Source organism: Arachis stenosperma, chromosome 2, assembly GCF_014773155.1.
Source record: "Arachis stenosperma cultivar V10309 chromosome 2, arast.V10309.gnm1.PFL2, whole genome shotgun sequence".
Classification (NCBI taxonomy): Eukaryota; Viridiplantae; Streptophyta; class Magnoliopsida; order Fabales; family Fabaceae; genus Arachis; species Arachis stenosperma.
The window spans coordinates 94811432-94828707 of record NC_080378.1 but is presented as its reverse complement, the minus strand read 5'-3'; the positions used below and the strand labels follow the sequence as shown (position 1 = coordinate 94828707).

At 36.4% G+C, this 17276-nt stretch overlaps 2 protein-coding genes across 4 annotated transcripts; both read left to right on the top strand.

Moving 5' to 3' along the window:
* The first annotated feature begins 1019 nt into the window (after positions 1-1019).
* Positions 1020-7644, top strand: LOC130959569 (uracil phosphoribosyltransferase). Of its 3 annotated transcripts, none has more exons than XM_057885303.1 (12): positions 1020-1281; positions 1565-1657; positions 2229-2307; positions 2708-2766; positions 4212-4289; positions 4416-4497; positions 4790-4838; positions 5044-5105; positions 6563-6630; positions 6822-6877; positions 7079-7126; positions 7252-7644. In XM_057885303.1, the coding sequence occupies exons 1-12, from the start codon at positions 1138-1140 to the stop codon at positions 7301-7303; spliced, it is 870 nt and encodes a 289-aa protein (XP_057741286.1). In that variant the 5' UTR covers positions 1020-1137; the 3' UTR covers positions 7304-7644. The 3 variants fall into 3 exon arrangements, with proteins under 3 accessions (XP_057741286.1, XP_057741288.1, XP_057741287.1); XM_057885305.1 differs by having other exon boundaries at positions 1067-1288; XM_057885304.1 differs by having other exon boundaries at positions 1125-1333.
* Positions 7645-12943: 5299 nt separating this feature from the next.
* On the top strand, positions 12944-13780 carry LOC130963190 (uncharacterized). Its single transcript, XM_057889338.1, has one exon. It carries the CDS (start codon positions 12944-12946, stop codon positions 13778-13780), a length of 837 nt encoding a protein of 278 aa, XP_057745321.1.
* The last annotated feature ends 3496 nt before the right edge of the window (positions 13781-17276 follow it).

Below are 17276 nucleotides of genomic sequence, written 5' to 3'. Positions count from 1 at the left end.
GTTTCTCAAGATTGTTAGGGACATGTATCCGAAATTTGCAATTTCTTTTAGACCAAGTCTCTATCTTCGTCAATATGAGATTTTCAACCTAGCTAAAAAATTCTCGCAAAGAGAGCATATTAGTGTAAGACCAACAAATTCAAATGGAATATCATCCTTACTAGCCATTTGTAAAAAGAGAAAAAGAATGATAGTGATTGATACTAGTTTATGGTTAATATATATAAATAGAATTTTAAATTTTATTACTTATAATCTCATTTATATAATAAACAAACAAATAAAATTAGCCGTATCTCATTTTTAAATGAGGTAAATAACAAATTCGTATGGAGTTGATGGACAAACGAGATGTATAATAAAGTTTAAAAACATAATTTCAGTTGTAATTTCATTTAGTAGTAAATATTAAATAATATATATTGTTTATATTCTATCCCAAAATAAAAGTCATGTATTATTGAATACATGATCTTCTTAAAGAGGTCGGACACATATTTATATACTTATCTAAGAAAGTATTTTCCGAATCTTTTTAATTATCTCTATCTTTGCTAAAAAATAGATTATAACAAACTCTCAAGATAAAGAAAACAATTATCAGTCAATAAAAATGCTAAAAGATAGATTATAACAAACTCTCAAGATAAAAAAAAGAGTTATCAGTCAATAAAGATAGAATTATTCCAAAAGTAATTATCTACTCTACTATAAATACACTGATACCTTTTAAAGTATTTACATTTTAATCTACTAAAAACCTGTCTAAACCTCTTGCTAATTTAAGCATCGAAGTTTCTTGACTCGATCCGGATGCTGCCTTCTAAAAGAGTCTAAACCTCACGTTCAGGTTTAAATCAACATTTCAGATAACTTTCAGAATATATATATATATATATATATATATATATATATATATATATATATATATATATATATTAAAAAATCCTATTTTGATGAATAAAGCTAGAAGGACGTAAAATAATAAAAAGAATGAAAATGGAAATTACAGCATAATCATGATATGTCTATCCATGTCCAAATAACGAAATAATCCAACCAACAACCATCATCTTGAATTAGCTGAAAACCATAGATATACCCATACACACAAACACAAAAAGCATTCATTCATCGATGATGGCTTGGTGCCGTATTCACTTCAATCTTAACCTCTCTTCCCCATCCGATTCGGCGCTTATTCCTCACACATGTCACTCTCACACTCCCTCCTCCTCCTCCTCCTCCTCCTCTTCCCTCTTCAGAACTACAACTAGAAAGGCAATTAGTTACTACTACTACCATCCCTATTCTCAATTCTCATGTCATTCACGTAATTCTTATTCTTATTTAATTTTATTTAAAAAGAGTGAAATTAGCTGCCTTAAAAAAAGAACCTTAATTACTTTAATTTTAATTTTGTTCTTTTGTTGTTGTCATTGATTATCAGTATCTCAATTAACAATTATGCCCCACCGTTTTAATTTTAATATAAATTTAAATTTAAATTATTGTTATTTATGTGCGCCCCTTTTTACTGATGTTTGTTGTTGGTTCCACTCAGATCTCTCTCTCCAGTGTTCAGCGCCGTTCGTGTGTTGCTGTGAGCTCTCACATGACCATGGAGGAGAAGCCTGTCTCTGACAACCGAATGCTCGTTAGTCTTTCTCTTCTTCTCATTCCAGAATTCTTTTATTTATTGCTTTTTTTATTATTTTTTTTTGGCGATTTACTAAGAGAAAAAATGGAATGAAAGGAGCCAAAAGTCTTTGATGGTTTGATTAATTGATTAATTTGTCTATTATGTGTTTTTGTGTGTGTGTGTGTGTGTGTTTTTTTTTTTTTTTTTTAATTTGCCATTTTTGTCTTTGTCTTCTGGGTTTATGGGGTTTATCTACCGAGAGGGGAAAAAAGTTTCTCTTTTTTGTGATTTCTCTTTTTAAATGTGTGTTTTTGGATTAACTTGCTATGGTTTCAACAACTATCAAAAGACTTCATAATCAAAAGGAAAACAAATATTTCATTAAAACAAAAACTATTTCCAAACATGCACTAAATGGCTAACTAATATGCTTATTATTTTTCAATTCTTATTCCTCTTGTGGTTTTGGATTAAGGCTTTATTTGTTTTTGGTTTGTTATGCCCTGATAAACATGAAATAGAGGGAATGGAGCTAATTTTCCTTTTGATGAGTTTGTCTGTTGTTTTGATCTGTTTGGTTTTGAAGGTGTATGTGCCTCCACACCCTTTGATCAAGCATTGGGTTTCAGTTCTGAGAAATGAGCAAACTCCTTGTCCTATCTTCAGTGAGTGTCAAAGTTTTTAATTTATTTTAGCAACATCCTATAATGTGGACCTAACATTAACCTGATTTTGATCAGTGTACTGTAACGGTATAACCAATGTTGGAACAGCTGAACAGCCTCATCACTTTATTTCGCTAAATAGCTACTTCCTTGGTTAATGGTTAATGGAAATGTAGCTTCCTGACAAACTCATGCCATACTCCTAGAAGATATTTAATGTGTTCACTAGGAACATTCACAACCATTGATCTTCTGGTTTTTATATAATCTAAACCCTTTATAAATGAAATTATGTGGTTGTAGATTTTCCTGGAGGATCATTAGATTTGCTCCAAGAGCATGACTTGATATAATATTATTTATATTCATATTTATTTGGCATTTAATGCTTCTAATGTAGGAAATGCCATGGCTGAGTTGGGGAGGCTACTAATGTATGAAGCTTCAAGGGATTGGCTGGTTAGTTAAAGGGGCATAGCTCATGCCCTTGCCTTAAAAATTTATTTTCCCCATGCTTCAACTTTTTAACTTTTTTGTATTTAAGATTTAACTTTAAACTAAAAAATTTAAGGCATTACATGTATGTAGACTCTAGAGGTGGTCAGGTTAAAGTGACATTCATTCTATAAATTATTTGAACATCTTCTATCAACATCTTCAAAATATTGCTTGAGCTATTTGTTTTGTTCTCGATGGATTCCTCACTCTCTGTCTAAGGTAGGACAAACAAATTCTTAGTTTCATGGGTTAGGATTATGGTGTGGGATTACTGGTAAAAGGCAGATGTGCCGGATATGAAGAAACTGAGTGTAATTTAGGGCATGAATAAATTCGGATGCATGGATTTTTACTTTTCAAGTTAAAATAGGCAGCTGAGTCAGTTGCCATGAAACCATATATAAATTATGTGTTTCTTGTGTAAGAATTGATCACCTTTTTAGGAATGTTAATGGCATTTATTAGAACCTTCACAGCATTTACCAACTTCAATTAATTAAGAAGAGTCTGAGCTAGCATCATGTGCAGGGTAGTTAGCCAGCTGTCAAGCGGTTATCACATTTTGGGTAGTTATAGGAGCTTTGCTACTGTAGAGTGCATGCCCTAATCATGCACCTTACTAGATGTATAAATACTTGGTTTAACTTCAATTCTTAATTCTAATAATCAATAACAGAAAATCATATTTGTCTCTATTTTCATTTCATTTTCCATGTTATAGTCGAGACTTTGGTATGATAAATTAGGTTTATTTGCAACTAACAACCAGAAATAGCAACCTTTCTGTGCTAATTTATTCAACCGGATACTCACCCTAAAGAAACTATTACTGCATTTAAATATAGATCTTAGAATAGATTATTTTTCAAGGATTTGGAACTAAATCCTTATCTTGCATTGAGACTCCAAATTAGGATAGATATATGATAAGCCCCTAAAGACACTTTCAAGCATATTCAGCATTAAAGTAAAACTTTTCATTTAGAAAAATAATTGCATACTAAACTAGAGTTGAAATGTTCTTTTTCTGTATAATGGCCCAATTACATCTCCTGGTTAAGGTAACACTGGATCTATGCCTATGAAATTACCAGAGTATTGGCTTTCAGAAACATAAAGCAATATTATGAATTCTTTAGAATACTGTATTCAGCATTATATTTTTGAGTTATCAAAAATCCAAAGGCAGATTGATTTTGAAGTCTATAGCTTTCTTAGTGCAAGTGCATCTGCACCATGCTTTCCCTAATACAGGAATCTAGTTGTGATGATGACTTGTATTAAATAGTTGTGCCTTTGATGTTATTTAAAATTCCCATTTAATAATCTTTCTACATTTATTACGACACTCAAGCATGTGGATTTTCATTTCTTTTTTCCTCTATGGTGCTTTAATTGTTTTTCAGCCTACGGTGGCTGGGGAGATTCAATCACCTATGGGTGTTGCTTCAGTGGAGTTCATTGATCCAAGAGAGCCTGTGGCCGTAAGTAGCATATTGCTTTCGATGTTTTTTCTATAATTGAAGTCCGCCTGGTCTGACAATTATATTGTTATATTCATACTGAACTAAACTGATGTTATACCTTTTCCCCCCAATTTTTTTCCCCAGGTAATTCCAATCTTGAGAGCTGGTCTTGCTCTTGCCGAGCATGCGTCGTCGATCTTGCCTGCAACAAAAACATACCATCTAGGTCATGACAGATTCTTATTAGTACTTAATGAAATAATTGGATGGCTATGCTTGTTGTTGCTTATTATGTTATTTGAAACCTGGCATTGGAGGCAAATTGAAAAAGATAATTTAAGCAGGAAAAATCTGGTTTTGCATATTTGTATATTTCCATGTCTGATTCATTGAGATAAAATGATTACTTGTTTAAAGCTTGTGAATTTTGTTGATGCTCATTTTTAAAATTGCGATATGTATTCTCAATTCTTAAATTGAATAATAACTTCTTTTATTCCCCCTTTCATTTGCAAAAGGAATAAGCAGAAATGAGGAAACACTTCAGCCAACCATATATCTGAACAAGTAAGAAATTTATACTTGAAAGAGTAATATGTTTTATTACCCTTGTTTTTCCTTCACTTGTATGGGCGGCTTCTTGACCATTTCAGCGAGATTCATAAGGGCTGCCCTATTGTTTGACCTGGTTCTGTATCTTTTATTTATTTATTGAACTGAGTTGTGACATGTTGAGCTCCTTCATTTATGTATTCCTTCATGCAATTTTCAGGTTACCTGAGAAGTTTACAGAAGGATCTAAAGCATTTGTGGTTGATCCTATGCTGGCAACAGGTATGTATTCACTCATGTTTTGCGTTTTGATATCAGAAGATCAAGACTGAAACCTTTCTACTGCTGCCATTATCATACAAGGAATTTCTTCTTATTCATTTTGCTCAATAGGTTACAAGTACAAAAGAAAAACATTTCCTATTAATGAACCTATTACCTTGCTTTCCCGGTTCATATGATGCAATTTCGTTATTACACGTGTATGCTCTATACTATTCATGTAATCCTCAAAGCAACATTTTAAAAGCAGCTCATAATAACAGATATTAGGAGCTCAATGTTAAATATTTAGTAGAGATTCAGCCTGCCTCTTACACAGGCTGCATATGAATGTGATTTGGTTCGTCTCTTTGGCTTCAAAATTATTTTACTACATTGTTATATGTCATAGGATATTAACCTGGCAGACAAGTAGAAATTTGGTATCAGCTTGTTTCTTTGCTTTCAGTTTAATTACTCTATAGGTGGCTTATAGCTTTACTACATTTTCAATTTGGTCATTGTGGTTTGAAAGTTTGTAATCAATTCCTTATATTATACAAAAATTTTCAATCAGATCCTTATAGTAAACACTTTAATGAAAACCTATATTGCACAAATGCTTTTTGGATGAAAGCTCTATAATTTAAAACTTTGTAATCAAGTTCTTATGTTACACAATTATTTCAAAAAACTTGTGATTATCATTCAGTATGGAGACTAGGTCCCCAAATTTTTAAGTTTGAGACATGATTGAAAAATGCTTGTAATATAGGAACAGGATTAGAAATGTTTAAGCTATAGGGACTTGATTGTAATTTATAAACCTTTAAACTATAGGACATAGGTAAACTATAGGTATCTAATTGAAAATTTAGTAAAACTATGAATCTGCATAGTTAAACCTGAAAGTGATCATTGAGATTCACCATTTGCACCGAAAAGGTTCCCGAGATACCAATTGTATCGGAAACGTCCCCGAGATTGGAAAAATTGCACCATGTTAGTCCCTCACCTCCTTTCTGTCAATTTCCTCCAGTGTGGCACGTATATGCCAGGTCACTCACGGCATCGAGGAAATTGATGGAAAGGAGGTGGACGACTAACGTGGTGCAATTTTCCGATTTCGGAGATGTTTACAGTGCAGTTGGTATTTTGGGAACCTTTTCTATGCAAATGGCAAATCTCAGGGACCACTTTGGGGTTTAACTCTGAATCTGCACAATAATTAACTTCTGTCTATTTATTTCAAATGTTTACTAGTTACAAATTATTCATAGAGACTGAATAATTTTTTAATTTCAACGAATTATAACCACTGATTCTGGAGCCTGGGAGTGAATGTTATATTTTGGACACAGTAGTGCATTGTAAAATATCTACTGCACCAAAGTTATGTTGCATATGCTTGAAAATCTATTTACGCCATAAAGTGGTCAGGTTTTTTTTTTTTAATTATTATTATTGCTGAATTTCAGGTGGTACTATAGTGGCAGCCCTCAATCTATTAAAGGAACGTGGAGTAAGCAACAAGCACATTAAAGTGGTTAGCAACAATAATCTAGAATTATATTCCAATAATCCCAACATCATTCTTCACTTTCCAATAATCTGGTCTCTAGCTCTAGCAACAATAATAATGTTAAAACAGAGCTTCTGTTTATGCATTACCCTATCCACATTATATATATATATATATATTCTCCTAATTTGTTAATGGAATGGATGACATTGCAGATCTCTGCTGTGGCTGCCCCTCCAGCCCTTCAAAAACTTAGCGAGCAGTTTCCTGGGTACTCACATAACTGTGTTAACTTTCTTAATTTTGTTTTCCCCAAGCCTTTTGTTAAATCCACTCCCATCCAAAAGAATTGTCATTTTGGACAAAGTGGTAAATTACAAAATTTATGTATATCATTTTGTCCAAATTGACTGTTATCTTGAAATAGAAAATGCATGTACTTTCTAACTAAATCACCTTTTTATTTTTTCAGGCTTCATGTATATACTGGAATAATTGATCCTACAGTTAATGAAAAAGGGTTGGTGCCTCCCCACATCATAGATTTATAGTTGTTATGATTTTCATTACTTCATATTATTGAAAGCTAGCTAGCTTTATATATTAATATCTACATGATTAATGTTTATAATTTCACTTGTCTAGGTTTATAATTCCTGGTCTTGGAGATGCTGGGGACCGCAGCTATGGCACTTAAACTACATGAAATGAACAAAAATACATATGTCCGTACCTGCTTCATTTCAATTTTTGAGGCACTATAATTTTCTTTCTTTTTTTTTTCTTGATTTTTTATGGCTACTGGATTTCCAACATCATTTGATTGATTTGATCAGTAGCCCTCTTAGAGGCCTTTTTTCCTTTTAAAAAAGTTAGTTTTGATTTTAATTTTAAATTTTTAACAAAACAAAAAACTCTGAAAATTGGCTAGTGTCTATATTTTTGTATAATATGCTAGCGTTAGCGTTCTGGTCTTTGGTAGTAGTATCTATATAATTATTCAATTTGAAAAGTTTTTATTTATTTATTTTTCATTTTTACAGCTTTTACTTGTTTTTTCCCCCCTAAGAAACACTTTAATTTGTTTTAAATTATCCGTGACTAAGGGTTTGTTTTTATGAAGGTAATTTCATCCAAACCTATGAAGAGCTTCGCTTCTATTGTTGAAATTAAATTCGCATGTGTTACATGTCATGATATACTATCTTATAAGGCAATACATAATCACTAAAATTACTAGGTCGTTTTACAAGATGATTTAACATTGCATATACTAATTCAAAGACCTATATGATAATATACTCCTGTATAATTATGTAACATCTTTTACATCAACGTCTATGCATCAGAATTAATTTATAATTCATTTAATTAGTGTTGCACAGAGTTAACAGGGAGTTTAGTATCTTTATTTTATTTATTTTTTGGTCTGGGAATGGGTTTACCGAATTAGTATCTTCTTCAAATTGAAATAATAAATTTTCGATTTGGTTATGAGTTTTCTTCTTCATATTGATTATTGTCTGTGTGTGTTTTACTGGATCTAAACTACCCGTATATGAATTTTACTGGGCTTTTACTATTTCTCATAAGCTGATAAACCTAAAGCCCTAAGGGATAAACTATTTATTTATTTTTTTAAACAGAAAGAACTCAATACAATAAGCTAGAACAATATAAGAATAAGAAAAACAAACAGAAAAACCTAACCATCATTATCTCTGGACCGATTTGTGTATGATATGCGCTACACCTGATGTTTTGTGTTGTCTTCGAATTTTTTCCTACCAGGTATTCTAAATAATAATGAAAAAAAAATTTTTGAACAAAAAGAGCTCAACATAATAAGTGGAGCAAGAACAACAACAAACAAATAGAAAAGTTAAAAAAAAATTGCAAAAAAACTCATCAATTATTTTTTGTGCTCTTCTTTCTTATAGTGTACTCTTGATTTTGTACTCGGAAAAACATCTTCAACCACTCCAATTTTATTAAAACTCTGTCAATCCAATTGTAAGATCGCTAAACGAAAGTAAGTTGCATATCTTCTTTTATCAATTCTTACTAAAACTTTGTTAATCTGACAGCATCTTTTTTCCCCTCCACCTGCACAATCTCGTTGAAATCTCCTATAAAGGTTGACATAACTTTGCAATATAACTCAATTTTTCTCACACAACCAATTTCTCTTCTCTTGTATGAACTTCATACACCACAGAAAGTATAATTGAAATTATTTTTAGTAAGACCCCTTCAACACACAACCAAAACTCCCCTTTATGACAACGACTCATTTTAAATATTATTTCATCCCAAATTAATAGTAAACCACTTGAGACACGCACCCTCTGACTCAACATATTCTCATCCCGCAGCATTACTCTCCCGAATTCTTATTACATCAAATTACGTCACTACCCGCCACTTAATCTCAAACAAGCCCAACGTATTCAACTTAAATTTTTTCTTTAGGTTTTTGACCATGCTCAATATTCCATCACCCATTAACCCCCTACCATTTCAAGAACAAATTATTTTAATAAATTATTATACACCTTTTTTATTTTTGGGCCATCTCTTTCTGTTTTGCTAATCTTCTTTTTTGAGTAATTTCTTCATTCTGTGCTTGGAGAATAGCCATAATATCATCTTCTTCATTGTATAAAATTGCACCTGGTTCCAACGCTAGGTCCCAAATTTTTCTATTTTCAAGCATCTGCTCCTCCAAAATATTATTTATGTTTCCCTCACTTCCTTCATTCTTGTCTGAACCACCATCATCAACCACCCTCTTCCCAACTACTTCTTCATCATGTTCCGATAGCTCTCCCTGTCTCTTTGTCAATGTTGTTCCCTTTGTGCCGAAACCCATGCCACTATTATTCACAATGCCATCCCTATCACGCGTTTCTTCATCAACGTCTTCTGCACCATCATCATGAAAATACACACCCAACCCACCGGTTCCTCCATTCAATGTCACCGCCGGGAGAGTAGCGGCTTGGTTCTCCGCCACCAACTCTTCCTCGATCTCATGACCTAACATAGGTGGCGTCAGGGTTGCGCATTTTCCTTACTACGTTGAAACTCCTTTGCCGTGGCAAGTCTTTAGCTTTCCTCCTTCAACACCGATTTGGTCTCCCTCGATCTTCTCCGCGTCGGTTTCTAGCACAAGTTTTGCAGATGCAGCTTCCTCCACACTTGTCGTAGACCCTTCTCTAGCGTGCCCATCCCTATCATGAAAACTGTGCTCTATTTCCATCAAGCCTGACTCAGTTTCTAGACCCAACCCAACATCACCGAAATGGTTGATTGAGGAAGCCGGGTCCAAAGATCCTTCTCTATCTTTTTTGGACATCTTTGAATTGTTGGGCCTAGCACCAAGACTACAACGAACTTTCTTTTTCTTATTCCTTTTGCCCCTCCTTTCTAATCTATTAAAGTTACCTTCATAAATCCATGTTACTGTATCTTCAGAATCAGTTTCATAATTAATATGATCACATCCCACATAATCCACTCTCCCTTCAATTCCTTCATAAATTGGTTAATATATTACCGTTTTTACCTGATTTTATTTTGAATGATCATTAATCCACTCATTCAAAATAATTTTAGGAATTACCAACCTACCCTTATCTTCTCCGTCTTCCCTCAACTCCCCCATCACCACAGCAGCAGCCTGGTCGTTGAAAACTGCCAATTTTGTAGCTTGTGCACTCCTTAAGCTCGTACCCACACACTCCCTTTCCGCAACTATTCTTCGTTGTTCACAACTATAATCACTTTTTCATTAGCTTCTTCATAACAATTGAATCCAAAAGCCTCCCGTCTCACTTCTTTCGCTAGCACATTAAATCCACTTATACCTATTGTGATATGGACCCATTTATTAATCGTATCCATGATACAAGTATCAATTTACACTCGTCCAACACTAAAAGATATGCATGATTCTGTCACTTTGTCACAACAGACTACTTTCTCCCAAAAAACTACATGAACTACTTGCAATTTTCCTTTCTATTAGACACACTTGTCTAATTCTCAAAATATTGATGGATTATATCTGCAAAAGTCTAATATCTATCAGATTCACTTGTTAAGTAAATCATAGTCCAAAAACAAACAATAAATATTTTTAATATTTTTATTACATAAAGTACAAATATTATTACTCTGATCAATAGTATCTAATATATACATTTTTTTAGTATTGACTCTATTAACTACAATGAACTAAATGTTAAATAAATAATTCAATTATTAGTGCACTATTCCTCTTTATATAATTCTGGTGAAGTTATAATTTATTATATCTTTTAAATTATTTTTGTCTGCTAAAGGTACACAAAAAAATTAGTAAAATAAATATTTTTTTTCTATCTATCAAATTTCTATATCACTCTATTCTCTTTGTTTGATGTTAATTTAACTAGTTACAATATTTTATGAAATTGGTTTAAAAGTTCTAGTTTTCATTAGTATAATTCTCTCCTCGGTTAAAAATGTCATATCCACTCTAACTGATTCTAAAATTTACAATGCTTTATTATAGATTATTTTTGGTTTAAGACTGAGAACAACTTTAAAAATTTATCTTTTAAAGTACTACAATATAATCAAAAAATCACCCAAAATCAAATTCTTCTTCTATCTCTTATCTTCATAGACAATCTACTGATAATTTTATCTCTAACATATTTTTTTTTGCAGTTGATAATATCCTTTTATAAATCACCTCTTGTAGGTAGTGATTGAGCTATTAGCATTTTATTTAGGTTCAAATTATTATATAAACACATATAAGGGATCAAACCTTTTTTCTTTTTTTTTTTTTTTAAAGAATTGAACCAAGATTGTTTAAGGAAATATATGTATGAGTAAACACTCAAAATTGATATCCAAACAATTTTAAATCGAGTACTTTAGTCTCCAATGCATTTTTAATCTTTAGACATTTTTGAAAATATATGATATAAAAAATGTTATGTATACACAATTTTTTATTCATGACTTTGAACGAGGTATTTTGGTCTTGTGTCATCTTCAAATAATATCTCTCTAAAATTGTTGGGTATGTGAAAATGATTTCAATGCATGATTAGATCGCTTTCTTTAAAAAGATATTTATTCTCATATTTAGTTATTATATGGTTGATGATAATACTCTCAAATGATACAATGAAATTAATGAATTTTTTAATTAGCAATAATAAAAATTCTTAACTCTCTTGAACAAAAAAATTAAAAGCACACTTTTTATTTTCTTTTGTTACATTTTACAAACAGTGGTGTTCATACCCTGACCCAACACTAAGACTCAGGACCAAATAAGATAAAAAGGTCCAATCCATAGATTGGCCTCCCCACGTAACCAACCTCCTCTAAAGAGGTCGAATTCGGCACAAGTTCCACCCTAAGGAAGTCAGGAACGAGGGTTAGCTGGTAGATGACACTTATTCAAATAAGTAACTGCCCCTAAAATCTCTCAACCCACTTCCAGGAGCCATAACTCAACTTTCCTATGATAAAGGGACGGTTATCCTCTTTAAAAGTTGGAACTACTCCAACGGTGGTTATTGGTTCACCATTATAAATACACTGACACCCCTCAGGTATCCCTAAGTTCCAATATTCTCAAAACTTGCTTAGACTCTTGCTAACTTAGGCATCGGAGTATCTTTGCAGGTATAACCCCCCATTCTCTCTCAGCACACAAATCGGATGGAGGCTCCCAGACGCCAGCCTAGTCAAAGGGCTCCCTCCTTTAGACGATTGGGCCAACCCAGCGAATCCAGTCCACAATCTCTGGTTACCCATTGTAACATTGGCGCCGTTGCCAGAGACCCGAGAGTTCAACCAGTAATGGCGAATAATTCCCCTGAAGATGGCCACACGGCGTCCGATTCTGAGCAAGAGAATCTGGGCATTGGAAACAACGACGCGGACATAGCCCCCTACCAAGGGGTAAACAACCAATATAGAGAAGGTACCTCTGGGTTGAAGGACCCAAAGACAAATTCTTCTAAAGAGCATGAATCAGGAAAAGAAGGACAGCCCCATGCAGTCGACTTCATGGGACTGTTCAACGGCCACCAAGGGCGCCTGGAGCAGCTGGAGCAGGAGTTAGAACGACAGCGAGAGGTAGAGAGGAACTTGAGGAATGAGATAGAGCGACGAAAAGAGCTAGAAGAAAAGCTCTTAAGACTGGAGTCCTCTCTCAAAAGTCGAAGCTTCCGTAGCGACCGAGAAGATTTTTCCTTGGGAGGAGAAGACCCGTTTAGCGAGGAAAATCATGAGAGCTAAAGTTCCTAGGAACTTTAAGAGCCCTGATATGGACTTCTACGATAGAACCACTGATCCAAAGCATCACTTAAGCAATTTCAAAAGTCAGATGTACTTGGCCGACGCTTCTGATGTTACTCGTTGCAAGGCTTTCCCTACCACCTTGACGAAAGCAGCGATGAAGTGGTTCGACAGTCCTCCCCCAAGGTCGGTCACTAGCTTCGACGACCTCTCGCAAAAGTTCTTTATGCGATTCTCCATCCATAAGGACAAAGTAAAGCACACACTAAGCCTCCTGGGTGTAAAGCTGGAGGTCGGAGAACCCCTTAAGGGACTACATGGAAAGATTCAACAAGGCGTGCTTGGAGATCCAAGACCTGCCCACAGAGGCAGTAATTATGGGCCTAGTAAATGGACTCAGAGAAGGTCCCTTTTCCATTCCATATCGAAAAGACACCCGACTTCCTTGAGTGATGTACAGGAAAGAGTCAAGAAGTACATCAACATGGAGGAAAACGTCAGACTGCGAGAGCCGAACTGGCGACCTGGGCACTCTAACTCATCGAAAGAAAAAGAAAGAGAGCCCAAGAAAAAAGAGGAAGTCGGCCTTGAAAGGCCTAGGAGATATCACTCCTACACTCCTCTAAGAGTTTCCCTGGTTGACGTATACAGGAAAATCTGCCATACTAAAAGGCTACCACCCCCTAGGCCTATCAAAAACAAAAAAAGGGGGAATCGTGGCGACTACTGTGAGTACCATAAGATATATGGTCACCCAATGAATGATTGTTACGACCTTAAAAATGTGATAGAAAAGCAGGCCAGAGAAGGTCAGCTTGATAGATATCTCATGAAAAGGTCGAACCATCATGAAAAAAAAAAGTGAGACGATGAGGAACAAAGAGATCCACCACCACAGACCACGAAAAGACATATACATATGATCTCGGGGGGGTTCGGTGGAGGCGGCCTCACAAAGTCATCTCGCAAGAGGCACTTGAAAGAAGTCTACCAGGTTGGGGGCGAGTCTCCCGACCTTCCAACCATCTCATTCACCAAAGAAGACGGACAATGGATCATTCCTGGACATGACGATCCAGTGGTGATAACCATGGTCCTTGCCAACACCCATCTTCACAGAACCCTGATAGATTAGGGGAGTTCAGCCGACATCCTTTTTAAACTAGCATTCGATAAGTTGGGGTTGGATGAAAAGGAGTTAAGGGCTTATCCCGACACCCTGTATGGACTGGAGGATGCACCAATAAAACCACTGGAATTCATACCCCTCCACACAACTTTTGGAAAAGGGGCAAAATCCAAAACTCTGAGCATCGACTTCATAGTCGTCGATGTGGGATCCGCCTATAATGCTCTAATAGGCAGGACCACCCTAAATCGGTTTGGAGCAGTGGTGTCCACCCCCACTTGTGCATGAAATTCCCAACGTCAGAAGGGATAGCAACCATCAGGGGAGATCAGAAACCAGCAAGGAAGTGCTACAACGAAATCCTGAACCTGAAAAAAAAAGGGCAAGAAAGTTCACACCATAGAGCTCGACGGAGTCAGAGCCAATGAAGAGGTACGGCCGCAACCAGGGGAAAAATTGAAGAAGTACAGGTTGAAAATGAGGAAGGAAAAAACATCAACATAGAGGCCAGCCTAGGGGGAGACCTGAAACAGAGGTTGATAAAGCTCCTACAAGATAATTCCGACCTCTTCACCTAGAAAGCTTCCGACATGCCAGGGATAGATCCCAAACTCATATCCCACAAGCTTTCAGTATACCTCAGATCGTGACCTGTACAGCAACAAAGACGGAAGCTCAGAGCAGAACGGGCTCAAGTGGTGGAAGAGCAAGTACAAGCCCTCCTAGAAGTCGGCTTCATCAAAGAGGTCAAGTATTCGGCATGGCTGGCAAAGGTAGTGCTGGTCAAGAAGCAAAACGGCAAGTGGAGGATGTGCGTCGACTACACTGACCTGAACAAGGCGTGTCTTAAAGACTCATACCCACTTCCCAGTACTGATACTCTAGTAGATTCTAGCTCAGGGTACCAGTACTTGTCATTTATGGACGCATACTCGGGATATAATCAAATCCCGATGTATAAGCCGGATCAAGAAAAAACATCCTTCATCACGCCCAGGGCAAACTATTGCTACGTGGTCATGCCTTTTGGATTAAAAATGCTGGAGCCACATACCAAAAGCTGATGAATAAGGTGTTTGCTCCTCACCTTGGAAATTTAATGGAAGTCTATATGGACGACATGCTAGTAAAAACCAAGGAGGAGACTGACCTCTTGACAGATCTCTCGCAAGTCTTCAACACTATAAGGTTGCATGGGATGAGGTTGAATCCCGCAAAGTGCACCTTCGCGGTAGAGGCTGGAAAATTTTTGGGATCTATGCTGACACAAAGGGGGATTGAAGCAAACCCTGACAAGTGCAAAGAAATCCTAGAAATGAAAAGCCCAACTTGCCTAAAGGAGGTCCAACAGTTGAATGGCCGACTTGCTGCTCTCTCCAGGTTCTTGGCAGGATCAGCATTAAGATTCCTATCACTCTTCTCTCTACTAAGGAAAGGATGCGAGTTTGAATGAACTCTTGAGTGCGAAAAAGCATTCCAGGAGTTCAAAAGGTTTTTAATCCAACCTCCAATTCTGACCCAACCTATAGTCGGGGAAGAACTCATCCTGTATTTGTCCGTAGCAGACAAAAAGTTATAGCATCAGCTCTAATACAGGAAGACGAGGTTGGACAGCATACTGTATACTTCACCAGCAGAGTTCTACAAGGCCCTGAACTAAAGTATCAAAAACTGGAGAAGTTTGCATACTCCTTAGTAGTAGCATCACGAAGGCTACGACCTTTTTTTCAAGCACACACAATAAGGGTACGAACGAACCAGCTCAGGAAGCAAATCCTATAGAAGACCGATATTGCGGGTAGAATGGTTCAATGGGCAATAGAGCTCTCCGAGTTCGACCTAAGGTACGAAACTCGGATAACAATAAAAGCCCAATACCTCACCGACTTTGTGGCAGAATATTCAGGAGACCAAGAGGAAGAATCCACTACATGGGAGCTATATGTAGATGGATCCTCAAATAAAATAGGAAGCGGCGCAAGCATAATATTGGTCAACAAAGGGGAAACACAAATAGAAGTCTCCCTCAAATTTGAATTTCCGGCGTCCAACAATCAGGCAGAATATGAAGCCTTGATTGCAGGATTAAAGCTGGCAGAAGAAGTCGGTGCAACAAAAGTAGTGATATTCAGTGACTCTCAAGTGGTGACCTCCCAAATAAATGGAGAGTATCATGCCAAAGACCCCAATATGAAGAGGTACTTAGACAAAACACTGGAGTATCTTAGGCATTTTGCAGAAACCGAGGTCAAACACATAACTCGGGATCTCAACAGCAGAGCAGATGCCCTCTCCAAGTTAGCGAGTACCAAGTCAGGGGGAAATAATAGAAGCCTGATCCAAGAAACTCTCCAAGAGCCCTCTGTGGTAAAAATAGAGGCCAAGCAAGATGCCCTTGAAATCTCTGGATTAGATCTCGGATGGATGAACCCCTTAGTCGAATACCTGAAATTCGACATCCTACCCAAGGAGAGAAAAGAGGCCAAGAAGATCCGGAGGAAAGCACAAAACTACACTTTAGTGAAAAATATTCTCTATAAAAGGGGAATACAACACCATTATTAAAGTGCGTCCCAATCTCAAGGACAATAGAAGTCTTAGAAGAGGTCCACAATGGTATCTATGGAAACCATCTCGGAGCTAGATCACTAGCCAGGAAAGTCATCCGAGCTGGGTTCTACTGGCTGACCTTGCAAAAGGATGCCACAGAATTCGTGTAGAAGTGCCAACCGTGCCAAATGTATGCAAAATTCCACGTCGCTCCCCCCGAGGAGCTCATTAGTATAACTTCTCCATAGCCTTTCGCAAAATGGGGATTAGACTTGTTAGGACCATTTCCCCAGGCGCTTTGACAAGTAAAATACTTAATAGGTGTAGACTACTTCACGAAGTGGATCAGGGCAGAACCATTGGCCACCATCACCGCACAGAGAAGTCGGAAGTTTCTCTACAAAAATATTATCACAAGGTATAGAGTACCACACTCCATTACCACTGATAATGGCACTCAGTTCACCGACTCAACCTTCAGAAACCTAGTAACCAGTATGAAGATCAAGCATCAGTTTACCTCAGTAGAACATCCGCAAGTAAATGGACAAGTCGAGGTAGCCAACAAAGTCATACCGGCAGGGTTGAAGAAAAGGTTGCAAGATGCAAAGGGTGCCTGTGCTGAAGAACTCCCACAAGTACTATGGGCTTATTGGACTACACCTCAGTCTGCCACAGGAGA

What these genes read in the sequence shown, in the direction of transcription:
- LOC130959569 (XM_057885303.1), top strand. Translation starts at nt 1,138, where the DNA reads ATGATGGCTTGGTGCCGTATTCACTTCAATCTTAACCTCTCTTCCCCA. An exon ending in AACTCCTTGTCCTATCTTCA is followed by an intron (nt 2,308 to 2,707) that starts GTGAGTGTCAAA and finishes CTTCTAATGTAG; the next exon opens with GAAATGCCATGGCTGAGTTG. An exon ending in AACAAAAACATACCATCTAG is followed by an intron (nt 4,498 to 4,789) that starts GTCATGACAGAT and finishes CATTTGCAAAAG; the next exon opens with GAATAAGCAGAAATGAGGAA.
- LOC130963190 (XM_057889338.1), top strand. Translation starts at nt 12,944, where the DNA reads ATGGACTTCTACGATAGAACCACTGATCCAAAGCATCACTTAAGCAAT.